Here is a 24,389-nt window from a genome sequence, read left to right as displayed (position 1 = left end):
ACCACTACCCCAACCATATGGTAACAAATATCCAGTTTACAAAGGTGAATAATGAATCACCAACCCATACCATAATTAACTCCGTAAGAAAAAAAAACATTAAATCTCAAACTGGCGCTATATCTGAGTAGAGAAACCTCCAAAGAAGCAGTTCATATTATTGCTCTGCTTTTAAATAAAAAAAGCAGTAACACGTCAAATAGTTGTGCGGTGACCAGCTCGTCAACAAATACCAATCAATTTAAAGTAGATTGGCATAGACAACGCAATGATCAAAGAAAAAAAGGTAGATAAGCTTCGAAGCGAAATGGTGAAACAAGCATTTTTATCTGCTGGACCTTATTTACTGGTTATCATCGCGCTGGATTTTGTTGTCTTTAACTGCCATTCCTTCGTACTCCTGGTAAGGAGGAGGAACGGCCTCGTTAGAGCTGGGACCGGCGATGTCGGACAGAGGGTCTTGCTGAACTAGGCTAGGAGCGGTGGAGGGGACGGGGGCAGACTCTTGAGGCGCAGCCGGAGCAGGCGAACCGGCAGGACGAATAGCGGCGCCGTCTGTCTGAGGGATGGGTGAGTAGACGAACTCGGTGCGGGTATAAACGACATTTGGGTTGTGGCCGTTGTGGCGGACAAATTCCTGGGCTTCAAGGTCGTTGGGGTCGAAAAAGGGCTCTTCAGGGAAGCGCGCGATGATATACCACGAGTGCTAGAGGGATGGTTAGTTTGAGATTCACCTGCAGTTAAAAATATGATATGAAAAAGGAAGAAACGCACCAAAAGACCTGGGATGAAGCCGAGCATGCAGAGGGCGATGTTGATGAGTGAGTCAGCTGAGCAGATGCCCCGCTTGATCCATACTGGGAGAGGCGGGAAGAGGATTGCGAGAAGGACGAGGAAGACGTCAGCAGAAAAGCAGAAGAGGCCCATAGTGTGATGGTTAATCGAGAGTAAATATGGCAGATAATAAAGAAAAGATATAGAAAAAGTATAGAAAAATCTGAGAAGGAGAAGGAAGAGGAAGTGTTATAAGCGGCGGTGAGAAAAGGGTTTTGCTAGGTTCAGGCTTCGGCTAACCCCGTCAAAGCCGCGTCGGCCTACTCCTACTCTCTGCTTTGTTTATTTTTCTCTTTTCAAACCGCAGGGTTTTTCTCGATTTTTCAAGACATAGTTCATTGTACTGTTTGTGAATTTCTCGGGCGCTTTTGTTCTGGCTGGGGTCCTCCTTTCACGGTGCCCGGCAAGTGCACTATCGCGCCAGTAGTATGCAGAATGAGCGCCTGTCGCTACGACACGTAAGCCCACCGCCACACCAGTCAGCTTTCTGCTTAGAAGGAAGACACTCTCTCTGTTCTTTCATAGCTACTAGCTGGCCGCAGTTTAGTGCTTAGTAATCTATAGCACTTCGTATTGAGTCAGATACATTATACCAAGACTGAGCCTCTAGACTTGCGGCCCGCTCAACTCTTCAGAGCACTCGGAGCACAACAAGGAGTTTTAAACTAGAGAATCATTATTTTGATTATTTACCTTCATAATCACAGTATCTAAATGTAGGTAGTAATGTATGCTGCATCCAACCTCATAAATATACAGGTCCTCGCACTGCTCGCTAATTATTAGACCCTAATTTACTAGTATAGACGAGTCAAATCTAATCTACTCTCGTCACCGCGTTCACCCATCAATCTCTCTACTCACTTCTCTCACTTCTCTCACTTCTCTCACTTCTCTCTACTCTGCACAATGTCGACAATGAAGGCAATCGTCATCAAGAATGGCCGTGGCGACGCGGACTCTTTATTCATCTCTGATTCCGAACCACTTCCTGAGCCCCTCACCGCCGGTACCGCTCTCGTTAAAGTCTCGGCCTTTGCTTTGAATCGAATGGATATCTTGCAACGTGAAGGCCTGTACCCGGTACTTTATCCAATAACTTGGCCCGATATCTTCTATCATTCTAATTGTATCCTCTAGTTGCCCCCTCACGCTCCATCGATTTTAGGCGTCGAGTTCTCGGGAGTTGTCGAAGCCCTCTTTCCCTCTGACATGTCGCAATTTGCAGTTGGCGATGCAGTTTTTGGTCTCGCTGTCGGCGGTGCCTATGCTCAATTTATCAAATGCGATATTCGATTACTCACAAAATATCCCGCTCATGATCCAAAAATTGAGCTCTCGTTTCTCGCCGCCGCTGGAGTCCCTGAGGTCTGGTATACCGCTACTCAGGCGCTTCTTTACATCGCCGAGATACATAAAAACAGTAACAATGTAAAAAACATTTTGATACATGCTGGAGCTTCGGGTGTCGGTATAGCTGCTTTGCAAATCGCAAGGTCAGTACTTGGTCCTGATGCCAAACTCTTTGCGACGGTCGGCAGCGATAAAAAAGTCAAGGCTTTACAAGAATTGGTTCCTTGTACTGCTATAAATTACAACACTCAGTCGTTTGTCGATGAGATTTTGAAAGCTACAGATAACAAGGGTGCCGATGTGATTGTTGATTTCATAGGGCAGGCGTACTTCCAGAAAAATATCGATACCGTCGCACTTGATGGACGCATCGTGATGCTTTCTCTTATGAGTGGAGCAATTGCTGAGAAAGTCAATGTTGGAACAATTTTACGCAAACGTAAGAATTCTTCATCTACAGACTTGTTCGATTTATTTTTATTTATTTGTACTAATAAGGCTTTCAGGTTGTCGCATTGAAGGCTCTACGTTGCGATCGCGCTCCGTTTCATACCAATCCGAGATCAAGAAGCTATTTGAAGAATATTCTCTTCCCAAACTTCTGCAAGGCAAATTTGTCAATCCGGTTGACAGTGTTTTCAAGTACACTGATATAATCAAGGCACACAAATACATGGAGTCGAATGTGTCGATGGGAAAGATTATCTGCGTAGTAGACGATACTTTGCAGACGGCGGCATAAGCGCACTTTGTAATAAAATCAATTAACCGAGTCTCTCGTCAATCAAATATTTAAGCTCCAAGTGTCAGACTATAATTGTAGGCAATTTGGTATATCTCGCTGGTAGATATATATTACATAATGATATCCTATCTCTACTGGAGAGTGACCCGGCGTTAAGCGCGCTACCTCGATTGGACAAACCCCTAACAGTTTTCAACTCGCAATAATTGTGAACGCCGCAACTCATCGGCACCCTCTCTCCTTATATTCCGTCTTCATTCGGTATACATCTTTTTGAATTGACTTTGATTTGGGTCTACATAGTTTGCTAACTTGTTTCGAGCTCACAATGGCTTCCCGTAGCTCCTCGGCGGCCTTGAAAGACGTCCTCGTCAAGCTAGTGGTCGACGCTGGCAAAGCTTCCCCTTCTCCTCCAGTTGGCCCCGCTTTGGGTTCAAAAGGTGTCAAAGCCATGGATTTCTGCAAAGAATTCAATGCTCGAACTGCTCACTACACTCCCGTAAGTGCCGATCGGTTATCTGTGAAAACCTTGTGATGCTGCGCACATCGGACTAACTCTATACATACCACAGGGTGTCCCCATTCCGTGCGTGATTAGAATCAGACCTGACCGAACTTTCACATTTGATATAAAGTCTCCGCCTACTTCGTATTTGATACTGAAGGCGGCTGGCGCCCCCAAGGGTGCAGGCAAGCATAGCGCAAACGACCCTCCAGTGGGAAAGATTTCACTGAAGCATATTTATGAAATCTCAAAGATCAAGCAAAAGGTACATTGCAATTGACAAAGTTTGGCTGGTTTACAGAAATGCTTAAAACGACTAACATTTCATGCAGGACATGAACTTGTCGGGCTTGAGTCTTGAGGCGATCGCAAAGTCTGTCGTTGCTACAGCAAAGACGGTGGGCGTGCAGGTCGTGCCCTGATTATTCTTTGCTTATATTGGATGAATATTATTTATTGATTGAATTTTGGGCAATTACTTACCAATGCCTTACCGTATTTGAATGAACAAATACAGCAGATACACGATTGGGTATTGTTCATCTAATTTTCGACAAATTTATTCGCTGTCATTTTTGTACGATATATATGCACGCACCCAACTGCGCTTATTTTTTTTATATTTCTATTGGATTTATTACGGTTGATTTGCTAGAAATATCTAATATTTTTCAGGTCGTGAATTCGGAGTTTTGCTTTTTCTTATATTCTCCTTTCTACTTCTCTGTTGTTTGTTTGTTGCACAGTATTTTGCTATTTGCTCTTCATTATATAACACTCGAGCATTTTATAATACACTTAGTTCTATACGGGTTGTTAATTGAGGAGGTATTATATACTTAAAAAAAAAAATTCCTGCCAAGCTTATGAAACAAAATAATCGGTCTATTAAGATTAAGGTTTCGGTTCTGGTACTCATCGCTAGCTGTTTGGAGGGCAACTGTTCAAGAGGTAAACAAACCGCTCTCATCAGGCTTTTACCATTCACCTTCCCACACTATCATATACCAGGCATTTTACTTCCGCACATAGTATCTATTTTGATTGAATTTAATATCCATGCCTCCCAAAAAATCAAAGACATTGTCGACGACCACCACAACGACAACAATACCTGTTCGTCTCAACACTCCAGACAAACCGACCTCCCGCTCTACACCAACCGCCAAATCCAAGTTCTCGTCTCCAACCTCTATTGCTACTAGCCGAAGTACTACTCGCAAACGACGACTTGAGTCTCGAAAACAAGCTGCTGAAGTAGAGAATTCTGCCTCGTCTTCACCTGATCCATTGGAGATCTTGCCGCTGATCTCGCCTTTGAAAAAGCAATCTGAGATCCAGGAATCGGCTAGAAAAAAGAACAGGAGCACTGCAAGTTTTAGCTCACCTTTAAAAGCGAAAACTATCTCTAAAGAGGTGACAAACTCTCCAGCACCTAATTGGAGCGTGAATGTGACGATTAATGAAGCGCCGTCTCCACACTTTGGGAATGCTCAATTTGATGAGTTTCGCAAGCCAGTTACTGCAGGGTTTTCGATATCAGAAGAGAATATTTCAACAACTTCGGGAACGACAGCTGTAAACACCTTTGTTGAGGACGGGGTAAAGACTAAAAGACATGCACCGGTGCTGGCAGATCTTGGAGCACATCAGATGAATTCTTCGAGAAAGAATTCTTTAACTTATACTTTGGATACTGGATCACCCCAGCGTATAAATTCATCAAAGATTAAAGTATTGTCAAACGGTCAAAATTTGATGGACGCAAACCACAAAGAAGACCAAGAAGAACAAGAGAGAGAAGAACAGCAGACACTGTCAATAGCTAGTCCACCATCTCCAACAACTTCAACCACCACGGTTTTAACCACTACCGAACTTCCCGCACTACCGTACTCAGGAGTAATCCACACGTCTAAAGCAGTACGGAATCCAAATCCTGATCCCAAATGGAGCAAAGAACACTGGATTTTACTTACACAGGTACATAGACAACGGATGGATCCAATGCCTTCGCGCGCTCTGGTTAAACCGCCAAGTATAATTTTGGATGCATTTCCCGCGATCTCTGTCGAGGAACTTGCTAGGCGGATGCTTGCGTTGGATAGAATTAGACTGAGAAGGGAGATTGAGTCTGGTCGGAGTCGTCGCTAGCACAATAAAATATATATTGTTACTCCACCCTACACTCAAGAACTTACAAAAAAATTTTTTGTGGGTACCGCCAGAGTAATTTGGTTGATCTGTTTTGATTGTTGAACTATTCTGGATTCAAGAAGCTTGGCGTATAAGGAACATATACTTGTCTGATTATTTTATTTACAGATAATGATTTTCATTCAAAGAACAAGAGATGGTAATTTCTAATAACTAACACATTTATTTACATATTCAAGTATAAGCCACGCTGGCTACTCTGCTTTATTTGAAGGTGGCGATTTTGCGTCAGCCTCGATGACCGCAGCTGATTCGCTAGGAAACTCGAAATATCGAGCAACAAAATGCACAGTCTCAAAACATACCTCAACCATGATCAATAAGATGATCATCCATTCCAACCTCACACCTTTCTCCTCTGATAAATGTGCTTTCAAAATTGAGACAACTTCAGATACGTAATCGAGTTTCTTGTTCAAGATTGCAATCCGCGGAGCTATATCTAAATTCTTAGATACTGCTCGGTATATTGTCTCCAATTCAGGCTCAGACCAGTATAAATCAGGTGTTTCAGTAAGCTCAGAATAGAGATTGAGATTTCCACGAAGTGCCAAAAGTTCTCCGGTTTTTTTCAAAACTTCTCTTCCATCATGAACAGGTAATTTCCGCCCAGTAGCTAAACGATCAGTAATATCTCGTACGCTTTCAAGATATTTTTCTAAGCCTTCTTCAATAACGGCGAGTTTTGTCGATCGAGCCAAGCCAGATGCAAAAGCGACTTTGTCTAATAATTGTTCTTGACCACGAATTATAATCATCTCTCCGTCCATATAGCTTCTCTTATTTATGTTTCTGATAATATCACTTTCTTCAACTTTTTCTGATCCGGATTCCTCGTCAGGAAGTTCGATGTAATCCATATCTTCGGATTCTCTCACTGCATATGGTCTAATTTCCGCGGTTCGCAGCTCGTCTGCCAGTTTTATAGTATCAAGCTCAGTCATACCAAATGTAACAATTGACCCATTTGTTAAAACAAAAGTGTCCGCTTTATGGCCATTCGACATGGGATAAGGACAATAGGCAGCTTCTTGTGGCAATAGCATCTCGGCTTGTAAATGGCCCAATTGATGGAAAAGTTCAATGACTTTAGGAAGTTCGTAGGAGTCTGCGACCGTTAATGCAACAACTGGATCCGCCTTTTCTGAGCTTTGTCTCGTGCGAGGAGGCACCCTCTGGGGGGTGATTCTTCGAAGCGACTGTTTGGTAGTCGTCCGAGCCATCCGAGACGTAGGAGGGTTCTCCATCTGCGGCTCTGTGCTTGCCAGAGACGTCACTGCTGAAGCGCCAGACTGGTTCAATCGCAGTGATATATGATAGTGGACTCGCGAAGATACTATAGGGGAATTATTTGTCTGTCGTTTGAGTAGTAGTCGCAGACTATTCAGAGAAATCGCCGACGGGCGACTGCATCGCAGGAAACTCTCACTTAAAACTGATCTCCGCAACATGACTATCGAATATCAAAAACCGTATCCATGCTATTGCTATAAGATATAGCACTGATATATTCCTCTTTCTAGCCCTTAATCTAAATACAAAGCGAGGTATCCACGATACAAATTTATTCGAGCTGCATGTTTGGGACTTTCAAGCTCGGGTTTACCAGTCCTTAGTTCAGGGTCAGGGTTATCCTATGCGCAGACCTGTGATTTTAACGCGTTCATGAGCTCCTTGTTGCATCCATAGTCTGCCTCGACCAATACGACACGCGAGCTATCCATATTCATGGATGCTGCATTAATATCCGATTCGAGTTTACATCAGTAGCTTTTATACGATGGGCGCTTCGAGAACTGCAGTTTCTCTGGAGTCTCTGCGTCTCGCGGCTATGCGGTCGCGAGCTAAGCAGCGGACATCCTCACAGACTACGACACCACCGCCTGCCGCGCCTCCTGTTCGACAGAACGAAAAGTTTGCCGAGTCCGATGAGAAGCCAGCTGTAACTGCTAAAGTCTCATCACCGAGTACAAACGAGCAAGAATGTGAGTTTGACATAAGTGTTTGTGACATCGCCTATCTCGGATTGTTAACTAAAAAATTGTTCTTGAACGAAAAGACTCTGTTGGCTTGTCAATTAGGTGTGCATATCATATCAGACTGTTCTGTTTTAGTAGGAGAGCACTGACTCTTTCCTTTCCATAGTAAAATCCTCGATCCCATACTGAAATCTGATGCGCTTTCTGCTCTGTCAGACCTTTCTTGTGCAGGACTTACATATCAAGATATACTTACACTAGGCAATATCCATCCTCTGTTTCTTTCTAACCTAACATCTTCTCTTTCTAATACGTCTTCGTCGCCTACAACTGAAGCTAGTAGGCGCGCAGAGACGGCGATATCTTCCCCTGCTCCGCGTTCTGATATTCTGACTGACGAGAAAGATGCTGATCGGAAGGCTCAAGAAATATTAGCTGAGTTAGTGGTTGCTGGATTGTCGTATAACGATATTGTGGCTCTTGGAGGTGTGCATCCTATTTATCTGGCTCAGTTGGTACTTCAAGCGCCTGCGGAACTGCCTAATCGCGGAGAATTACTTCTTCAAGCTGGTGCTACGATCGAGCGAGTTTCTGCGTCTTTGGCTGCTTCTCAAGTCAGCAATCGAAATCAGAAAGAGAATCAAGATATGCGGTCTGGAGTTTCTACGCTGGACCCAGTTTCTATTACTCCAACTCCAACTCCAGCCCCTGCTTTCTCTGCTCCTCCTGCTTCCATCACCACGCTTAATTCGAGCTTGCTAGTGAGCAAAGAGCAAGAAAAGAGTACAGCAGAGAACGATAATGTTTCTGAGCTGGCCAATGGTACCAATGAGAAAAAAAATGAAAATATTGTGGAAACGCTCAGGCCGAAAGCAAAGGCAAAGGCCAAGGCAAAGGCAAAGGCAAAAGCAAAAGCAAAAGAGAAGGGTTCTCCTGGCAAAGCACAGACAAAAAAGAATAACCCTCCATCTGCTGAGACTGTTCTGTCCTCCAAAACTGATACTTCTCATCCCGAGCCGCCGGCTGCAGAGAGACTTTTACGAAGTAAAGTTATTACAAACGCAGTGACAATCGCTGGAAACAGCGTCAACATAACGAGAACTCTTCGTCGGAGGCCGACGGCAATGGATCTTGAAGGATCTAGAACACAGACGGATTCTACCTCGAAGTTTGGAAGTGATCGGCATAATGGTAGGATCGTAATAGAAATGAGCGATTCTGGAGAGGATAGCGAGGAATGAGTATTCAACCCAATCTGGTTTGCCATTCACACAGAGTCCGTAAGTGTGTCATCATATTTGTCGACGATCATACAATTGATTTCAAATTGTATAGGGCTATGGAAGGAATCAGCAATAATAGTTGACGGTATACAATGGAGCAAACGATATTAGCGATTACAATTCCTCCACCATAATTTATTTTGGCTGTACGTGCTGATCACGCTATTTCTTGGCTTTTCTGCATTGAAAAGGAGTCGGGCTGTTTTTGTTTAATATTTTTATAATGACTGTTGCAGTCTGTTTTTGGATGTATTTAAACAGTGAAAAATTGGATAACTCTTGTTGTGGATTCAAGTGAGATTTTTTCGCTCTTGTCAACTGGTATTCTCGGCTTTACTTGCGCTTTGATGTATGATATTGAAGCGCTACTGCTAGCTTTAAGATACAAATTTACAAGATATCTCTATATTGTTGATTGCTGTAGATTTTTTTTTAGCCAAGCTGGAGAGTCTACGTCTTTGGACTCAACGTTAGTACGTTGATGCGATTTCTCGAGCTCGAGGAAAAACTTTAAAGTTTTTGAAATTTCTCGTAGCGTCCAAAGGTTTAATTAGTCTACCACACAACTTCTATTGCTCTTTTCCAAAGTTCTAATTTACAAAGAGTATACAATGGCCGCACAGAAAGATCTGAAATCGCTATGGGGGGGTCGTTTTACGGGTGAGTTTTAGCGATTGAGAGCATTTACTTTGCGTTTATCGGAATAATACAAGATGATGCTGATACGGAAACATATGAATAGGCGGGATGGACCCTTTGATGCAATTGTACAATGCATCATTCCCGTACGACAAGATCATGTACGCTGCTGATTTAGAAGGTACCAAGGTCTACACTGCTGGTTTGCACAAGCTTGGACTGCTCACCGACCATGAGCTTTCTGAGATCCACCGTGGGCTGGGTCTTATCTTGAAGGAATGGGAAGCTGGTGCGTTCGAAGAGAAACCTGATGATGAGGATATTCATACTGCCAATGAGCGAAGATTGGGTGAGCTTATCGATCGTGGAATTGCGGGAAAAGTGCACACTGGACGCAGCCGTAACGATCAGGTTGCGACTGATATGCGAATTTACGTGCGTGAGCAATTGACAGAGCTTAAAAAATTGACCAAAGAGCTTCTCGGTGTTTTCGTCGCCAGAGCTGAAGTTGAGATCGATGTTCTTATGCCTGGTTACACTCATCTTCAACGTGCGCAACCCATCAGATGGTCACACTGGCTGCTTTCGTATGCTACATACATCAGCGCTGATCTGCAGAGACTGGAGCAGATTATTGAGAGGGTCAATTTATCTCCTCTTGGTTGTGGTGCGTTGGCTGGCCATCCGTATGGTATCGACCGTGAATTTTTGGCTGCTGGTCTTGGTTTTGGAGGCCTAGTGCCCAACTCGTTGACCGCCGTCTCTGATCGTGATTTCGTCGTCGAGACTCTGTTCTGGAGCACCTTGTTCATGAACCACATCTCGCGTTTCTCTGAGGATCTTATCATCTACTCGACTGCTGAATTTGGATTTATCAATCTGGCTGATGCATACTCAACCGGTAGTAGTCTCATGCCTCAAAAGAAGAACCCTGACTCGCTTGAGCTCTTACGCGGAAAGGCTGGTCGAGTCTTTGGCGGCCTCTCCGGTTTCCTCATGACCTTAAAGTCACTTCCTTCGACCTACGACAAGGATCTTCAGGAAGACAAAGAACCGCTTTTTGACGCCTTGACTACCGTCTCGCACTCAATCCAGATCGCGACTGGTGTCTTGTCCACACTCACTGTTAACAAGGACAAAATGCTTGCGGCTCTTACGCCTGATATGCTCGCTACCGATTTGGCAGACTACCTCGTCCGCAAGGGCGTTCCCTTTAGAGAAACCCATCATATTTCCGGTGCAGTCGTTAGACTTGCCGAAGTTGAGAACGCTGGTGGTATCGACAAGTTGAGCTTGGCGCAGCTTCAGAGCGTTGATGCTAGATTCGGCGAGGACGTTGTCGCTGAGGTGTTTGACTATGAGAAGAGCGTCGAGCGTAGAAGTGCGATAGGTGGTACTGCGAAAAGCGCGGTACTTGATCAGATTTCTCGTCTTAGAAAGCAGCTGTAGATGATAGATGATGTTTCGGGCGAACGATGTATGGAATACATGCAGATTATCTTACTTAATTCTTGTATCACATTGAAGAAATTCTTCTTCGATATCATCATACACTCAAAGCTATACAGTAAGCGTCAGAAATTTAAGGCATTGACACGCCATTTAACAATTATGCATTTACGGCCTGTACACGCTAGATCAATACTAGCTACACATGAAGAAGAAAAGTACTTTTTATGGCTTCGTACAAAGCCTACTGAAACACAATGAAGCAGCAAAAGTCTATGCATCAAACACATCAATAAATATAGCACAAATAAACGAATCACGCCGAACTGACAAAGAAGAAATCAAAAAGCAAAAACTATAGACAAGAAGTAAATTGTGTCGACATCAAAAATAGAGCAACATCCGATGTATCAAAATAAAACAAAACAAAAATTAAGAAAGCTATATGCTGTGAAATATAAATGGAGACTAGTACGTGTAAAAACTTGACGGTCCCTGTGACCGGCCTCCACGACCTCCACCAGGGAACTGTCCGCCAAATTGGCCTCCCCCAAAATGTCCGCCACCGAAATGGCCACCACTACCGCCAAATCCACCCATAAACTCCGGAGGTACACCACCACCACCACCACCGCCACCACCACCAAACATCTGGAAGATGACATCTTCGGGTACACCCATGCCACCCATACCACCACCAAAGTCGCTCGGATCTTGTAGATCTACACCAGAATCGTATCTGGCGCGCTTCTGACTGTCTGACAGCGTCTCATAAGCTTCTCCGACATCCTTGAACTTCTCATGGGCCTCTGGGTTATCAGGATTCTTATCAGGATGATATATAAGCGCCATTTTTCTGTATGCTTTCTTAATCTCGACGTCTCCAGCGGTTTTTGAAACCCCTAGAATCTTGTAATAATCTTTCCGCAGGCTCTTTTTAAGTTCCAATTCTGCGTCACGCAGCTCGGCGCGAATATTGTTATCGGATGGGTCAGCTTCTGCGACTTTCTGGAATTCCTGCTTGGCCTCTTCCCAGCGCTCGAGCTTGCCAAGAGCGCGGGCTCGCGTCCGTCGCACTTTAATAAAGTCTGGATCTAAAGCAAGTGCAGCGTCGCAGTCGGCAATGACCTCGTCCATTCGGTTGAGTTTCAGATTGACGGTAGCACGGTTGGAGTACAACTTTGAGTTTGTGCCTTTGTTTGCGGGGTCTATGGCGAGCGCGGCCGAGTATAGGTCCAAAGCGGCCTGCAGGTCTCCACGCTTGAAAGCCTCGTTACCTTCATTCTTTTTCTTTTCCAGTTCGCGACTGCTCTTTAGCAGTGTGCGGGCCAGTTTGTGGTCAGGGTCGACTCTGAGAGCTTCCATGAAGTGGGTTGTGGCGGAAGTATTATCACCCTGTGCGTACAGTACTTGACCGCGGAGAACGAGTGCATCTGAATCTTGACGATCGTCGCGTAGTAGACCGACAGCTATCGAGGCCGCCGAGTCAAAGTCGCCGGAACTGATGGAGCACTGGCCTCGTAAGAGACGCCATTTGCGCGGAGGTGTGACATTCATACCTAGAAGCTTTTCAGCGCCTGAGAGGGCATGCAGAGCGAGACCGGCGTTGCCTCCATTGGCCATGGCCTCAGCCTGAGAAACGTATCTGGCTATTTCGTACGCGGCATGCGTATCGGCATTGCTTGGCGGAGGTTGTATCTGAGAAAAGACGGCGATGGCCTCGTCGCAGCGGCCGAGGCTTGTCAGAATCTTGCCAATTCGCAGCTGTGTCTTTGATATATTAGCGGCATACTGTTCCGGATTCGCGTTACTTTTCTCCAGAGCCGTGCTACTGTCCTGAAGCGCCTTGTCAAAAATTCCGAGTTGCATGTAGGCCATGCTGCGGTTGCCATAGTAGATTGGGCTCTCAGGGTCAACTTCTACGGCGCGCGAGTACTCGTCTATGGCGCGCGAGTAGCTGCCTGATTTGTAGAAGTCGTTGCCGGCCGCCTTGAACGCCTCGGCCTGCGCGTTCATATTAAGATAGATGGGACGATAAGAGAGGGATATCCGATAAGCAGCAGCCAGACGAGGAGGAGCAGAGAGTGTCAACAATTAAGGGCTATTTTTCAAAATACCGGAAGCGACAAAGACGAACGAAGAACACAGAAACTCGGGCTCACCAGCCATGGCGAACTTTCGAGAAAGAGTGTGGCTGCGTGGCTGTGATACGTGTCACGTGGGTCACCGGCTTCTATATCTACAATCTCTACTAGATATGATCAACCTTTTCAATGTAATGCGTATGTATATGTGTATATATAAGAATCTACTGAAAATCACACTCCCGGGACACTAAACAATCGCTTCAGCAGCGGTACCCGTGGCACGACAACGTACAGCATCGCCCATGAAATCAGTCCCATAATCCAGCCCGTCACCTAAAATACGTCGCGTTAGCATTCAGCATACGCAATTGTATAGGTTGGAAGAGCACTCGCACCTTTTCTAAAAACGAGTGAAAATATATTCCAGTCATTAAAAGCATCCACCACCAGAGGAGGAGCAGAGCCATCACAATCTACCGACAAGCAGTTTCGTTAGTTTTCATATATCGATATGTAGTAGCAGTGCAGCAACTATACAAATATATCATACCTTCGTATTTATTTGTCTAGCTAGAGGACCGCGCTCGGTGAGGACCGGTAGTATCTCGTACCACAAGAACAAGCTCGCGTGCGTGAGCAGGAACGAGTGTCCGCTAATATCATGTCCTCCCGTCCACTCTCCTGCTGCATGTCTGCATCCCACTGAAGTCCACCCGCTGTGTGAAGGTCTGTCACCCACTTGACACGTACCTCCGGTTCCGAGAAAAATTCTGTCCATGAGCGGTGCTCCAAAAAACCACTGGGTAAACAGATACCACCATAGAGTCGTGATTGCATATCTCATTAACAGTCCCTGGGGTCTACTAATTCTCAATCTTACACAGTGAATCAAAAACACTATTGTCGTCCAAAACCAGCCATTTTTGACAAATATGACGTTAAAGAAATTTCGCTTTGAACTGAAGTACGTGTCAGGCTGTGAAATAACAGACACCAGGCTTCCCAGACATACTGTTATTGGATATATAGCAAATACAACAGCTTCTTCAAACGAAAATATGTTGAACAGATATCGTTGATGAAGATTGGATTGTGTAGCAGGCATAGCTGGTGACGATTGCGTCTCTGAATCAACAGCGCTTCCTGCTTGATTCCCTGCAAGCTCAGGATCAATATCATCAGATGTACCTATAGTTGTTTCCTCCGGCGTAGGATCAACTGCAGTGTATGGAGGAGGAGCACCAACAGGAATTGACTGATCGCTGTATGGCTGTTGCTGTGGTAGAGATGATGTGCTATGCGCCGTAGATGTCATTTGATCTTGTTGAGTCAATTACAAGCAACACTACACCTAAATGTCAGTCTAGATCAAAAGCAAAAAACTAGACTCACTGCTGCTAACCAAAAAACTGCAGTATATGCGTGAAGACAGAAGTATCTCACGGCGACAAGAATTCTTGGGATGAAGATCTCGAAGGCGCTTGCCATTTTGTCCACCGCCGCACGATTATTTCCCATGTCTACAATCATTCGAACCAACCAAACACTACTACTCTCAATGTGCCAGTCAAACAGACACATAGAAGGAATATAATAAGATATAATATGGAAGGCAACCAAGAGCTACCGCGTCCATCAGCGGAAGGCGAGAACCAAACTCACGAAGATCAGACGCTGTCTGGACCTCCTACGCGTTTTGAGATTGAACTCGACGTAAGTATCTCCATAATGTATTCAACTTTGCTTTCGTAATAAGAAATTATTGATTTTGGATTAGTTTGTTCAATCATTGGCGAGTCCTCATTATGTGAACTTTCTTGCACAAAATGGGTATCTCGAAGACGAAAGATTTATAAATTACCTCGACTACCTTGAATACTGGAGGAAGCTTCCATATGTCAAATATATTGTGTCGGTAACCCCATCTTTTTTTCCCTTCACTTCGTACAAACATGGGTTATTATTAACTTAATCATGATCTAGCTACCCAAACTGTCTACACATGCTTACTCTTCTTAAACAAGAGAGGTTCCGACAAGACATCAAGCATATGGACATGGCGCAAATGATCATGGACGACATGTTTGCCAAATGGCTTGGAATGGGTCGGTATAAGCCACCAGACCCTGCTCCTTCTATTCAAAGTACAGAAAATGCAGAAGAACTGCGGCAGTCACCTGATGGAGGGAAAGCGGAGGCAGAGCAGACTGCAACAGCTGCAAATGGGCATGGTAATGGAGATGCCATGGACGGAGTGCAGATGAATGGGGCCATCAAGATGGAGAACTGATAGTTCACTCAAACGACTATGTATATTAGAAGTTGTATTTTATCATGATATATGTGAAATGGAGTCTTTTTGGATTTTTATTTTTATTTATTACTCAGCTGATCAACATAAAAACTGGATACATCTAACGCATTCGACACAATCAACACCATCACCATCCCATAACGCTATTTTGCGCTTTTCTCATAATAAAATCACAGTAAAAAAGTTTTAAGGTACGCTAATAATAGTCTTGTTCGTGTCCCCCACAATCAACGCTGCAACGTTAGCGCCAGCAAGACTGGAAGTCTCCATCGTGCTAATAAATTGCTCGATACCATTCAAATACCAAATTCCACCTTCGTCCACTTTCCAATTCTGAAATTGTGACAAGGGATCCATACGTGGATACGGTTTCCACACTTTCTCGTATATCCACGGAAATTCAGCGCCAGATTCAAATAGCAACTGCAAAAATGATGGAGTGATTCTAGAAGAAGAAAAGATTTTATACACATACTGGTTCAGCTCCGGGATAAATTTTGTGATACTGATTGAATTGAACAGGGGAGGCATATGCGATGCCCCTTTCTCTGGCATAGTTGTCAGAACCATCGTAGGAACGACCGCACTATCCTGAAGTCCAAAATATTTTGGCGACAGACGCTTAGTTGACGCAATCAGCGTCACATGCAGCGTCATATACTGGACTTCTTTAATTGGTAGAGCGAGACCTTTGATATTTGTCTGATGGTATGGAGCAGCAATAATAATTTGATCAAATTCTTCAGAACCGGTATCGGTAATAATCGTCCATTTTCCAGAATCACTTGCCGCCGAGATTTCAGAAACAGCAGTATTGAGGCGAATATCTGCAGCGGATGACTTGAGCATGCTATCAAAAATCTGCCAGTTTCCTCCATTTATATTGAGGCCTTCATCGGCAGCGATGCAGACCAGAGCTTCTAGTGCCTGGAAATTTCGTGTATTTTGCCCATAATTCACGCGAGTTGCTGCTTGAATGATCTGACTGGTGAACAAATCGCTGATTCCATGCTCGGAGAAATATTGCTACCTAAGGGTTAGCATATTGGCGCATAGGCTTTGTTAGTTTGATTAACCGTAACATACCACTGTACTCTGACTGGTAAGCTCAACTAGTCCACTGTCCTCGACAGTATCAGTCAGATCCTTGAACGGAAAATACACAGGCGAGTAGTATTTCAAGAATTGTCCCACAGATTTCTTGGCCAGGTTACGCGCTCGGATCGGAGAGATTCCATATCTCCAAAGCATTTTGCCAATATTCTTCCACGAAGAATCAGACGGAGCATCAAATATAAACGACTGGCCATTCCAGCTGCATGATTTTGAGTCAGCTATATATCTATTCAGGCTGTGCAATTAAACTCTTACATCCCAAACGAGTCATCTACTGTTATGTTATCCATCCTCTTCACTCGTCCCAAATCTGTGGCCTTCAGATCCAAAGAAAACTCCTTCACAGCAGCCATGAGATTGAGATTCTCCTTAACAAAAATGCTTGCTCCAAGCTCGACAGGCCAGCGCGGGTCATCATGGACATTAACGGTCGTGGTACGACCGCCAACGTAATCATTCCTCTCAAATACAGTAATGTCGTAGTTATAATCGGAGTATTTTTGAAGATAATAGGCAGCAGAAGAACCTCCGGCGCCGGCACCTGATATAGTTGTGATTAGCCAATATTATCTCAGAGATCAGATCAACAGATTTGCTTCGAGAGTGATATCTGCAATTCACAGAATCCTGCTGTCAATGCAATAAAAAAGGTCTGCGCATACCAATAATTGCAATTTTCTCTTTGACTGCGCTATCCAACTGAGATGTAACGCTCGCACTTGAGGGCGCCTGGAATACCTGCTGCTCGCCAGAAACTGATGAGATGAAACCTAATGCGAGCTGTAAAACTAATACTGATTTTAAACTAGTTGCTAACATGATTCAAACTATTCCAGTTTCGCAGGATAAATATGATGCATAGACCTTCTTGATGACGGGCGAGTCTGGGGAAGTGGAAATTGTCGCCAGCCGCACTGGGAGGGCCACAGATCGAGAGTAGATAGTGACTTACAATTGCAACAAGATTACAAAGATAGAGTTTCTAAATAATCATATATATCCAAGTTAAATATTCGTGAGAGTTACAAAAGTATAACTCATTACATGTCCAGCTCGGTCGTTTATTCACAAACGTATGACAGCCACTATGTACAAATCTCAAAACAAACACTGCCACGACAAAGTACTTTCCTGGGTGAGTTGACCCTCCATCGCCTCATTATCCAATCGTCATAACTTCTTTGAAACTTTTGCAATCTCTTCTATTGGGTCGAAATCACCGCTTGATATCCGTTGGTACTCTTCATCATATACACCTACTGATAGTGGACCGTTTCCTCGAAAGCGCTTTCTTCAAGAAATTGTTAACATGTACAGCTTTGTATATTGTAAATCAGATTGAAATATTTAGCGCATACCTCATGTCAAAAACGCCTCGCCTGCATAGCACAAAATCGAAATATAAGTCAGTTCCTCCCGTATTCAATTGCATCTTCACCACATCAAAGCAACTTGTCCACAACGCAAAAGGGCAACGCTTACCGGCATTGCGCATAGCTTCTCATTCTCGCCAAGCACTGCGCTGGTAGCTGGTTCCGTAATTCCTCGTTTTCCATGCACTCAGTTGGCGTGTGGCGGTCAACGAGGACGCAAGGCGAACGCTGTAGACACAGCGCCAGCCCTGTTCGAATATCCTTACAACTGTATATATTAGAAGTTATAAAATTATCAATTCTTAAATAAAGAGACCTTACCTCGACGGCATCGCAAACGACTCTTGTTTTGGCCGGAAGGCGGTGGAGAAGCCGAATGATTATATTAGAACACGGAATTTATGTTCTAACATCCCACCTCCCAAAAAAATAGGGTCAGGGCTCTATCTCCGACGCGCGCATATGCGATTCTATATCGAATGTAGATAGATTACCAGAAAGCAGCCAATTAACCAATTTAGAAGCATAAAATTGTCGGTGCTGAACAATATATATTAACTGGCTGCCACGGACCATGATTTTTGCATTGAGTCCTTTAGTGGGGGAGCAGATTGCCCTGATCAAATCGCTATTCTTGGGCAAGATTAGCTTTCCTGAGTTCTATCTATCGAGTCTACCGTACACAAATACACTGGTTTTTGCGGGGGCATTAATGGTCATAGTCTTTGTGAGTTGTCATACTGGAAAGAAAAACGATTTTACTCTGGTAAGTGTGTACAGTGATTGGGAAGTGGAGAATAAAAACGTCTAATTTATTCTTTAGGTCGATAAGATCTGGCCGCTGATAACAGTTGGATGCACCTTCAACTATATTGTCCACGGATATTTAACCTTTCACATACTGAATACACGCCTTCTTATCTTACTGATTATTCAACTATGCTGGTCGTATCATTTAATGGAGCTTTTTGCTAGAAGAGGGGGTTACAGTGGGGTCGAAGATCATAGATGGGAAGTCGTCAAGAGTGGCATGGCTTATCATCCACTCAAGTTGCTTTTCTTCAGTCTCACTTATGTTAGCTTTTATCAGCCACTGATGCTTGTAAATAACTCTCTCCCGGAGTTAAAGTTGTACTACGCAGTATCAAAGCCGTTGTCCTTGCAAGATTTCTGGTTTCTAGGGCTACAGGTTGCACTGATTGCATTCGAATATTTCTGCGATACCTACGTTCAAGGTAATTTTCTTCTCTATCATGAGCCTGAATTCAAGTTTTTAACACACTATTATTCAGAGTTCTACGTCGCGAAAACCAAATACAAGAAAGATGGAACACTTACGAATGATTACACCGCCATCGACATGGAGCGTGGCTTTTGCACCAGAGGTCCCTTTGCTTTCTCCAGAGTATGATTCCAAAATCTCAATATAACAGATCATCGAAACTAATTATCTACTATTTCATAACAGCACGCTAATTTCTGCACCGAGCAAATGATCTGGATTGCCCTATACATCTACGGTGCAAGTTTGGACAGCGATTTTTTTAATTGGACTTTGATAGGTCCTGTAGTATTTTACCTTTTCGTCTGCAGTTCTGCAGGGTTTACTGAATCAATCTCTGCATCGCGATATCCTGATTACAGGATTTATAGAGAGAAAGTGCCGTTTCTTTTGCCATTCCCGTCGAAGCGGTGGACGAAGTAAAAACGATGAATATTATAGAGCAAACATGAGATAATAGACTGTTACAACAGCACATATTTTTGTACAGATTTCCAAATTATATACAAATCAAAAAAAAAGAATGTCCATCGAAGTCATATTCACAAATGTAATAAAATTGCTGCTTGAACTATCGCTTGAGATTTCCAGCATAAGGATTATATGCCGAGTTCGAGTTAGAATACATACTTTGCGGACGTACTGCTCGCTGTTCATGAGGGACGAGCTCAGGATATACTTGATAGTTTTCGGCTTTCGGCTTAGTCAAATTTGAGGGTTGCTGATTGTGATGATGGCTCGATGAAAGTACTGGTTTAATCATGTGCGCAGCTTGGGAGTAAAGACCAGATAACGAAGTATGCTTTGCAGCAGGTGGTGTAGACTCTGGTCTTGGAGCATGTCTTATTGTAGTTTGCGTCGATGCCAGACTTGAGTTGGACCGAGAGGCTTGTGACTGGGTTGGTGACAGCGTATCATTGATATGATCTCTCGGACCCTTCGGAAGACTTTGTATTTCAGCGCTGCTTTGTAATCTGCCTTTACCCTGCATCTCCGGCGTTTGAGAAGAATGCCGGTTTGATTGCTTTCGATTCTCAACAAGGGATAGTTTCTGCAATTGGGCTTGTGCCTCGTCGGTTGACCCACCAAACGACCGCCTAACTAATGTGTTTCGCTTTTCTTCTTTTGGTGAAAACATACCACTAGAAGAATCAGATTTGGGTGGCGCGACCGTTACCGAAGGAACCCGTCTAGGACTGCTTGGTGCTACCGGCAAAACTCCACCAGACTGAGAGCTACCTTCATGGCTGCCCAATTTTGAATTAAATTTTTTGGCAAAATTCAGCTTAAATCCTGCGCCTCTCTTTGGTTTATTTTGTCTTTGATTATTCTGGCTACCTGATCCAGGTGAGAGCTCTAGCAAGCCTGTTGCAATAGCCGCTAATTTTGATGGCTTGCGTTCAATCTGCCAAAAAAAGTATGTAGCCATATGTGTCGCAACCATAAGGTCTAGCATTTTCAGCGCTGGCTCTTGTAGTGTGAGCCATCCGATCTAATTGCGAAGGAATAGGTTAGCTTCTGGATTTCTATATATAAATGAAGAAAAAGATAGGAAGCTAACCTTGTCACTGATTATTTTTTTCTTTTCAAGCTCGGCTATCGCTGTTCCGCTCTTATAGCCCTCACACTGTAATATAAGTTAGAATAAGAAGAAGCGGTGCGTCATGTCAGTTTTCAACTTACTACTACATGCTCTTTCCCACACAGGGACCAGAGATCATTCCAGGGATCTGAAAACACAAACCTTGACCTGCCGGTATATGGATCCGAGTGCAGTTCTAGCTCAGTTTGCCAGACCTGGTCACCTTTATCTCCTAAAACTATTATGCCAATCTTGCTCTCGCCGTCATTTCTCCGGACATGAATGACAGGTAACAAAGAGCTATTCAACTTTTCATCATATAAAATGTCTTGAGGAGTCTCGGCGGCGGTATCCTCATCCACATTGTCGTAGCTGTGAACCAGAATTACAAGCGAGAATGATGAGTCGATATCGTCGTGATGTGAAGGCAGTCCCTCGTCGTCTTCACACGTCACTCGTATATAGTAACTAGGCCCTACGGCGGCGTCAAAGTGCTTCACTGATGGGTTTGTTGTGAGATAGTAGTCCGACTTGCCATTTTTCATGATGTGGTACTTCAGACTGGAAGGCTCCTCGTCCGCTGACGTCTGCTGGGAGTCTTCGACAGAACTCATGGCTATTGCTGTGATATATCAGGTATAGACTACCAGGAGACGGTCTTTAGCAAAATCAGATACAATTGCAATCGATGCTCGAGTGCGCTAGAGTCCATATATATTTAAAATGAGTATGAATGACGCAGTTGGGAGCAAAGGCCGGGGCTGAGCGTCGGCGCAGGCTCTAAGCGGCTGACAACCAGGTGCTTTCCGGTGCGGCTTGAGGGTTGGCAGTGCGTGTGACGCTCTGCCGACGGACGCGTGGCTATTTGTTTACTGTCTAAACAATACCCTGCTTTGTGCTGATCCTACCTAGTCTCGCTATGCAACAGCGACAACAGCTATAGATTTCTGAATATTATTAATGCTGAGTCTGTATATATGCAATCAAACCGTCGACAATGTCTGGAATATCTTCTCCGGGTACCCTTTGGACAACGCAAAAGTGTCTCCGGGTACTGCGTCCTCTTACTTCCAAGCTTCACTCTCTAAGAACCCTTGTCGAGTCGCATCCTTCGCTACTCAACAATCCGACGCAGACACATGAAATCATTCAGCAGAGAGTTCTAGGCAACACAAAAAAATACTATTCGCGGTCATCTCAGACGTTAAAGCAGTCGACACAATCAGCAGAGTCGGTGGATAACTCACAAGAGGACGATGGCGTCAAAGAGCTCCGCTTTCGCTCTGACGCCCTATTTCTTGCTCTACATGACAAGACTTCTCCGGAGGTATACGCAGTATATCGCTCGATATACCATGTTTTTCATCATTTCCTCACGCAAGTATACGAGCCGGCGCGAACCCTCGCTCAGAGATCAGCTGTCGAAGTCGGCAAGTGTGTCGTATACACCATGGATAGCTTTTCTGACGGTGAATGGTATGATTGTATGGCTCAACTAAAACTTTACAAGCGTTTTATAGCTATTGGACATGGCGCTTCGTTGATTGCGCGAGACGCTGCAATTTGCGTTGATCTATTACCTGCTTTGATTGCTCAATGTGCTGAATTTGAGGCATATGATATGGTACGTACGCTCAAATTAAACAGAACATGAGAAGAGTGATTTCAATTGACAGGTAAATTCTTAGGGCATTCTTCTACTGCGAAGTCTTCTTGAAATGTCGTCACCTGAGACTGTACTATCACAACTTGACCTTTACTGCAGTCTTTGCGATCAAGTCAAATCATCGCCGCATCTCTTGCTTGAACACGTTTTTTCTGAGCTATCAATGAATACAGTCACAAGCTCAAGCTTCGCGACGCTATTCGTTTGTTTGCTTTCCAATCACAATTATCGATATTTTTTCGATAATGCACAACTTCGGAATTATATTGTTCAAATATTTGTATATGCTAGACGACATGTGCGGCGTAGAAGTCATCCTCAGTTTTCCAAAGTAGATGCCACATTGCTAGCACTTGTGACTCTGATCTGTCAACACAGCGAAGTTTTCGAAGCTTACTTTGTGTCTCGGTTAATTGATATAATTGGATCTGCTTCATCTCGGTTTGTCAACGAATGGAAGCTTCTATGTATCCACGAGATTTATATGACTAATGCCCCGCCGCGAGAAGCGTTTCAAGCTCACTTCAATAACGGCACAACAAGCACCCCTACTGCCGCTCTGCATTCAATTAATCCACTTCTTAGAGATGCTTTAGGCGATGTTTATATTGGCTTGTCTGCCAAAATAAAGGATCTTGTTGAAAATGTCATCAAAGCGATCCCCAAATTTGGGTTATCGCTGGCGCAAGCAATTGCTGAGTCGTCCAAGAAAGTTTCGTCTTTGACTGGTGCGGAAAAGGCTGCTATACATAATTGGTTTACAGATGTGGAAAGGCGCGCCTATGAAATTGATTGCAAAATCAACAAACGCAATTGGGTGTACGACGACTTTATTGAGGAATGGATTGAAGTAAAACCTGTGTATGATGAAAGAGAGCTCAGACTCACCAGAGAGCAATCTGTTAATGAGTCTGGCGACGATGAAATTGAAGAAGCTAGCGGTGAGCTTTCAGAAGAAGAGAGTGATCAAATGAATGATTCGGCAATTGACTTGGTCTCTCCTCCTTCGGCATACAGAGGTTTTTACAGTCATTGGCCTTCATCATCCCCACAATCCCGGACGCAACTTTCGTCGACACCAACTTTGCCGCTACAAGAGTCTTCGTTTAAGTACGCTTACTCCCATCCTCCTTCATCTGTTAAGCTTACGCCTAGATCAAACAAACGGGTCCAAGAGCGATATTTCAAGTTGCTTTCAACACCTGCTACTGCGAGGAGTTCGCGAAAAAACTCAAAGCGATCTTGGTTTGCACGTGTGCGATTAGCGTCTAGATCAATGTCCGAATCTGATAATGAACACGATGTCACTGATGATGAAGTAAGCATAGATACTGATTCTAGAAGACTCGCCGAGGATAATCTTAGTTCTAATGTTCGGGAAGAGAGCAATGAGTCAATTTCATATAATGACATCTCCTTTGAGTATGCGTCACCGCTGCAGGACCGACGAGGAACAATCTTAAATTTGTCTTCCCAGCGTCGGAAATCACAGAGAAGTACAGAAACTAGGCGTTCTAGTTTGGAGAATGAAAAGCCATTGATGAGGTCGATATTGCATCAATATTGGACTGAAGATAGGCAGCAGTTGGATTCAGATGGACTGGAATTAGACGAGCTGGCTCTTCCATTAGTACAGTCTAGGCGGCCTTTATCTGACCTGATCAACAACAGGGCAAGTAGCTATCAAGAAAAGAAAAGAAAAAGACATAATGAGCGTGATGGAGAAACTAGAAAAAGAGTGGTCGTGGCTAAGGGAGTTGATTCTGACGAGGATGAAATCTGCTCGTTTTAGCTACGGATCTTCCCTGTCTTACACATATAATAGGCTTTGTACATATTATCGACTAAGGATGTGAATTGTATATAAACTGTATAATACAGCTGACTTAATATATGTAATTCTTTTAAATTGCAAAACTATGTCAGTATCGGCTGATGTAAAGTGGTCATATAATATTATATAAT

General features: G+C 43.9%; 15 protein-coding genes across 15 annotated transcripts; 8 read left to right on the top strand and 7 right to left on the bottom strand.

Moving 5' to 3' along the window:
* Positions 1–7: 7 nt before the first annotated feature.
* V2V93DRAFT_120636 (uncharacterized protein) lies at positions 8–1,112 on the bottom strand. The gene is made up of 2 exons (XM_066906775.1): positions 775–1,112; positions 8–706 (listed from the first exon to the last, which is right to left on the bottom strand). Exons 1-2 carry the CDS (start codon positions 925–927, stop codon positions 344–346), a joined length of 516 nt encoding a protein of 171 aa, XP_066767938.1. The 5' UTR covers positions 928–1,112; the 3' UTR covers positions 8–343.
* Positions 1,113–1,752: 640 nt separating this feature from the next.
* V2V93DRAFT_320860 (uncharacterized protein) lies at positions 1,753–2,929 on the top strand (the record flags this gene model as incomplete). Its single annotated transcript, XM_066907337.1, has 3 exons — positions 1,753–1,917; positions 1,975–2,626; positions 2,694–2,929. The coding sequence occupies 3 exons, from the start codon at positions 1,753–1,755 to the stop codon at positions 2,927–2,929; spliced, it is 1,053 nt and encodes a 350-aa protein (XP_066767937.1).
* Positions 2,930–3,059: 130 nt separating this feature from the next.
* On the top strand, positions 3,060–4,263 carry V2V93DRAFT_364234 (mitochondrial 54S ribosomal protein uL11m). Its single transcript, XM_066908807.1, has 4 exons — positions 3,060–3,193; positions 3,255–3,431; positions 3,505–3,702; positions 3,770–4,263. The coding sequence occupies exons 2-4, from the start codon at positions 3,261–3,263 to the stop codon at positions 3,857–3,859; spliced, it is 459 nt and encodes a 152-aa protein (XP_066767936.1). The 5' UTR covers positions 3,060–3,193; positions 3,255–3,260; the 3' UTR covers positions 3,860–4,263.
* A 129-nt stretch (positions 4,264–4,392) lies between these two features.
* Positions 4,393–5,914, top strand: V2V93DRAFT_364233 (uncharacterized protein). Its single transcript, XM_066908806.1, has one exon. It carries the CDS (start codon positions 4,497–4,499, stop codon positions 5,589–5,591), a length of 1,095 nt encoding a protein of 364 aa, XP_066767935.1. The 5' UTR covers positions 4,393–4,496; the 3' UTR covers positions 5,592–5,914.
* On the bottom strand, positions 5,760–7,276 carry V2V93DRAFT_364232 (uncharacterized protein). Its single transcript, XM_066908805.1, has one exon. The coding sequence runs from the start codon at positions 7,103–7,105 to the stop codon at positions 5,849–5,851; it is 1,257 nt and encodes a 418-aa protein (XP_066767934.1). The 5' UTR covers positions 7,106–7,276; the 3' UTR covers positions 5,760–5,848.
* A 66-nt stretch (positions 7,277–7,342) lies between these two features.
* On the top strand, positions 7,343–9,322 carry V2V93DRAFT_364227 (uncharacterized protein). Its single transcript, XM_066908804.1, has 4 exons — positions 7,343–7,639; positions 7,714–7,735; positions 7,800–8,913; positions 8,969–9,322. Exons 1-3 carry the CDS (start codon positions 7,435–7,437, stop codon positions 8,872–8,874), a joined length of 1,302 nt encoding a protein of 433 aa, XP_066767933.1. The 5' UTR covers positions 7,343–7,434; the 3' UTR covers positions 8,875–8,913; positions 8,969–9,322.
* Positions 9,323–9,403: 81 nt separating this feature from the next.
* V2V93DRAFT_364225 (L-Aspartase-like protein) lies at positions 9,404–11,324 on the top strand. The gene is made up of 2 exons (XM_066908803.1): positions 9,404–9,576; positions 9,659–11,324. Exons 1-2 carry the CDS (start codon positions 9,528–9,530, stop codon positions 11,002–11,004), a joined length of 1,395 nt encoding a protein of 464 aa, XP_066767932.1. The 5' UTR covers positions 9,404–9,527; the 3' UTR covers positions 11,005–11,324.
* On the bottom strand, positions 11,073–13,149 carry V2V93DRAFT_364224 (uncharacterized protein). The gene has a single exon (XM_066908802.1). The coding sequence runs from the start codon at positions 13,018–13,020 to the stop codon at positions 11,473–11,475; it is 1,548 nt and encodes a 515-aa protein (XP_066767931.1). The 5' UTR covers positions 13,021–13,149; the 3' UTR covers positions 11,073–11,472.
* Positions 13,150–13,264: 115 nt separating this feature from the next.
* On the bottom strand, positions 13,265–14,558 carry V2V93DRAFT_364222 (inositol phospholipid synthesis and fat-storage-inducing TM-domain-containing protein). Its single transcript, XM_066908801.1, has 4 exons — positions 14,494–14,558; positions 13,642–14,436; positions 13,487–13,564; positions 13,265–13,424 (listed from the first exon to the last, which is right to left on the bottom strand). Exons 2-4 carry the CDS (start codon positions 14,404–14,406, stop codon positions 13,323–13,325), a joined length of 945 nt encoding a protein of 314 aa, XP_066767930.1. The 5' UTR covers positions 14,407–14,436; positions 14,494–14,558; the 3' UTR covers positions 13,265–13,322.
* Positions 14,559–14,609: 51 nt separating this feature from the next.
* On the top strand, positions 14,610–15,474 carry V2V93DRAFT_364219 (mediator of RNA polymerase). The gene is made up of 3 exons (XM_066908800.1): positions 14,610–14,804; positions 14,869–15,002; positions 15,075–15,474. The coding sequence occupies exons 1-3, from the start codon at positions 14,697–14,699 to the stop codon at positions 15,379–15,381; spliced, it is 549 nt and encodes a 182-aa protein (XP_066767929.1). The 5' UTR covers positions 14,610–14,696; the 3' UTR covers positions 15,382–15,474.
* V2V93DRAFT_364217 (Prenylcysteine lyase-domain-containing protein) lies at positions 15,448–17,450 on the bottom strand. The gene is made up of 4 exons (XM_066908799.1): positions 17,184–17,450; positions 16,777–17,062; positions 16,492–16,720; positions 15,448–16,431 (listed from the first exon to the last, which is right to left on the bottom strand). The coding sequence occupies exons 1-4, from the start codon at positions 17,338–17,340 to the stop codon at positions 15,592–15,594; spliced, it is 1,512 nt and encodes a 503-aa protein (XP_066767928.1). The 5' UTR covers positions 17,341–17,450; the 3' UTR covers positions 15,448–15,591.
* On the bottom strand, positions 17,451–18,269 carry V2V93DRAFT_364213 (cytochrome c oxidase assembly protein PET191-domain-containing protein). The gene is made up of 4 exons (XM_066908798.1): positions 18,216–18,269; positions 18,004–18,162; positions 17,880–17,900; positions 17,451–17,812 (listed from the first exon to the last, which is right to left on the bottom strand). Exons 1-4 carry the CDS (start codon positions 18,224–18,226, stop codon positions 17,692–17,694), a joined length of 312 nt encoding a protein of 103 aa, XP_066767927.1. The 5' UTR covers positions 18,227–18,269; the 3' UTR covers positions 17,451–17,691.
* Positions 18,270–18,378: 109 nt separating this feature from the next.
* On the top strand, positions 18,379–19,970 carry V2V93DRAFT_364210 (uncharacterized protein). Its single transcript, XM_066908797.1, has 4 exons — positions 18,379–18,660; positions 18,718–19,129; positions 19,187–19,299; positions 19,363–19,970. Exons 1-4 carry the CDS (start codon positions 18,469–18,471, stop codon positions 19,597–19,599), a joined length of 954 nt encoding a protein of 317 aa, XP_066767926.1. The 5' UTR covers positions 18,379–18,468; the 3' UTR covers positions 19,600–19,970.
* V2V93DRAFT_364208 (uncharacterized protein) lies at positions 19,561–21,540 on the bottom strand. The gene is made up of 3 exons (XM_066908796.1): positions 20,860–21,540; positions 20,738–20,803; positions 19,561–20,668 (listed from the first exon to the last, which is right to left on the bottom strand). The coding sequence occupies exons 1-3, from the start codon at positions 21,370–21,372 to the stop codon at positions 19,748–19,750; spliced, it is 1,500 nt and encodes a 499-aa protein (XP_066767925.1). The 5' UTR covers positions 21,373–21,540; the 3' UTR covers positions 19,561–19,747.
* A 72-nt stretch (positions 21,541–21,612) lies between these two features.
* On the top strand, positions 21,613–24,310 carry V2V93DRAFT_403284 (uncharacterized protein). Its single transcript, XM_066912620.1, has 2 exons — positions 21,613–22,382; positions 22,447–24,310. The coding sequence occupies exons 1-2, from the start codon at positions 21,756–21,758 to the stop codon at positions 24,214–24,216; spliced, it is 2,397 nt and encodes a 798-aa protein (XP_066767924.1). The 5' UTR covers positions 21,613–21,755; the 3' UTR covers positions 24,217–24,310.
* The last annotated feature ends 79 nt before the right edge of the window (positions 24,311–24,389 follow it).

This window comes from Kockiozyma suomiensis, assembly GCF_038497685.1.
Source record: "Kockiozyma suomiensis strain NRRL Y-17356 unplaced genomic scaffold V2V93scaffold_2, whole genome shotgun sequence".
In the NCBI taxonomy this organism is placed as follows: Eukaryota; Fungi; Ascomycota; class Lipomycetes; order Lipomycetales; family Lipomycetaceae; genus Kockiozyma; species Kockiozyma suomiensis.
This window is presented reverse-complemented; position numbering and strand designations above follow the sequence as displayed.

Coding starts and splice junctions, on each gene's coding strand:
- V2V93DRAFT_120636 (XM_066906775.1), bottom strand. CDS start 927: ATGGGCCTCTTCTGCTTTTCTGCTGACGTCTTCCTCGTCCTTCTCGCA. Junction 707..774: donor GCTTCATCCCAGGTCTTTTG/GTGCGTTTCTTC, acceptor CCATCCCTCTAG/CACTCGTGGTATATCATCGC.
- V2V93DRAFT_364234 (XM_066908807.1), top strand. CDS start 3,261: ATGGCTTCCCGTAGCTCCTCGGCGGCCTTGAAAGACGTCCTCGTCAAG. Junction 3,432..3,504: donor GAACTGCTCACTACACTCCC/GTAAGTGCCGAT, acceptor TACATACCACAG/GGTGTCCCCATTCCGTGCGT. Junction 3,703..3,769: donor TCTCAAAGATCAAGCAAAAG/GTACATTGCAAT, acceptor CATTTCATGCAG/GACATGAACTTGTCGGGCTT.
- V2V93DRAFT_364233 (XM_066908806.1), top strand. CDS start 4,497: ATGCCTCCCAAAAAATCAAAGACATTGTCGACGACCACCACAACGACA.
- V2V93DRAFT_364232 (XM_066908805.1), bottom strand. CDS start 7,105: ATGTTGCGGAGATCAGTTTTAAGTGAGAGTTTCCTGCGATGCAGTCGC.
- V2V93DRAFT_364227 (XM_066908804.1), top strand. CDS start 7,435: ATGGGCGCTTCGAGAACTGCAGTTTCTCTGGAGTCTCTGCGTCTCGCG. Junction 7,640..7,713: donor GAGTACAAACGAGCAAGAAT/GTGAGTTTGACA, acceptor TTGAACGAAAAG/ACTCTGTTGGCTTGTCAATT. Junction 7,736..7,799: donor TCTGTTGGCTTGTCAATTAG/GTGTGCATATCA, acceptor TCCTTTCCATAG/TAAAATCCTCGATCCCATAC.
- V2V93DRAFT_364225 (XM_066908803.1), top strand. CDS start 9,528: ATGGCCGCACAGAAAGATCTGAAATCGCTATGGGGGGGTCGTTTTACG. Junction 9,577..9,658: donor ATGGGGGGGTCGTTTTACGG/GTGAGTTTTAGC, acceptor ACATATGAATAG/GCGGGATGGACCCTTTGATG.
- V2V93DRAFT_364224 (XM_066908802.1), bottom strand. CDS start 13,020: ATGAACGCGCAGGCCGAGGCGTTCAAGGCGGCCGGCAACGACTTCTAC.
- V2V93DRAFT_364222 (XM_066908801.1), bottom strand. CDS start 14,406: ATGACATCTACGGCGCATAGCACATCATCTCTACCACAGCAACAGCCA. Junction 13,565..13,641: donor CTAGACAAATAAATACGAAG/GTATGATATATT, acceptor GCTTGTCGGTAG/ATTGTGATGGCTCTGCTCCT. Junction 13,425..13,486: donor TTCACTCGTTTTTAGAAAAG/GTGCGAGTGCTC, acceptor GACGTATTTTAG/GTGACGGGCTGGATTATGGG.
- V2V93DRAFT_364219 (XM_066908800.1), top strand. CDS start 14,697: ATGGAAGGCAACCAAGAGCTACCGCGTCCATCAGCGGAAGGCGAGAAC. Junction 14,805..14,868: donor GTTTTGAGATTGAACTCGAC/GTAAGTATCTCC, acceptor ATTTTGGATTAG/TTTGTTCAATCATTGGCGAG. Junction 15,003..15,074: donor CCATATGTCAAATATATTGT/GTCGGTAACCCC, acceptor ATCATGATCTAG/CTACCCAAACTGTCTACACA.
- V2V93DRAFT_364217 (XM_066908799.1), bottom strand. CDS start 17,340: ATGTTAGCAACTAGTTTAAAATCAGTATTAGTTTTACAGCTCGCATTA. Junction 16,721..16,776: donor GTAGATGACTCGTTTGGGAT/GTAAGAGTTTAA, acceptor AAAATCATGCAG/CTGGAATGGCCAGTCGTTTA. Junction 16,432..16,491: donor TTACCAGTCAGAGTACAGTG/GTATGTTACGGT, acceptor ACCCTTAGGTAG/CAATATTTCTCCGAGCATGG.
- V2V93DRAFT_364213 (XM_066908798.1), bottom strand. Junction 17,901..18,003: donor AGAAGCTATGCGCAATGCCG/GTAAGCGTTGCC, acceptor TGTGCTATGCAG/GCGAGGCGTTTTTGACATGA. Junction 17,813..17,879: donor CGAGGCGTTTTTGACATGAG/GTATGCGCTAAA, acceptor AATTTCTTGAAG/AAAGCGCTTTCGAGGAAACG.
- V2V93DRAFT_364210 (XM_066908797.1), top strand. CDS start 18,469: ATGATTTTTGCATTGAGTCCTTTAGTGGGGGAGCAGATTGCCCTGATC. Junction 18,661..18,717: donor AGAAAAACGATTTTACTCTG/GTAAGTGTGTAC, acceptor TTTATTCTTTAG/GTCGATAAGATCTGGCCGCT. Junction 19,300..19,362: donor GTCCCTTTGCTTTCTCCAGA/GTATGATTCCAA, acceptor ATTTCATAACAG/CACGCTAATTTCTGCACCGA.
- V2V93DRAFT_364208 (XM_066908796.1), bottom strand. CDS start 21,372: ATGAGTTCTGTCGAAGACTCCCAGCAGACGTCAGCGGACGAGGAGCCT. Junction 20,804..20,859: donor GTGGGAAAGAGCATGTAGTA/GTAAGTTGAAAA, acceptor CTTATATTACAG/TGTGAGGGCTATAAGAGCGG. Junction 20,669..20,737: donor AAAAAATAATCAGTGACAAG/GTTAGCTTCCTA, acceptor CTTCGCAATTAG/ATCGGATGGCTCACACTACA.
- V2V93DRAFT_403284 (XM_066912620.1), top strand. CDS start 21,756: ATGTCTGGAATATCTTCTCCGGGTACCCTTTGGACAACGCAAAAGTGT. Junction 22,383..22,446: donor AATTTGAGGCATATGATATG/GTACGTACGCTC, acceptor GTAAATTCTTAG/GGCATTCTTCTACTGCGAAG.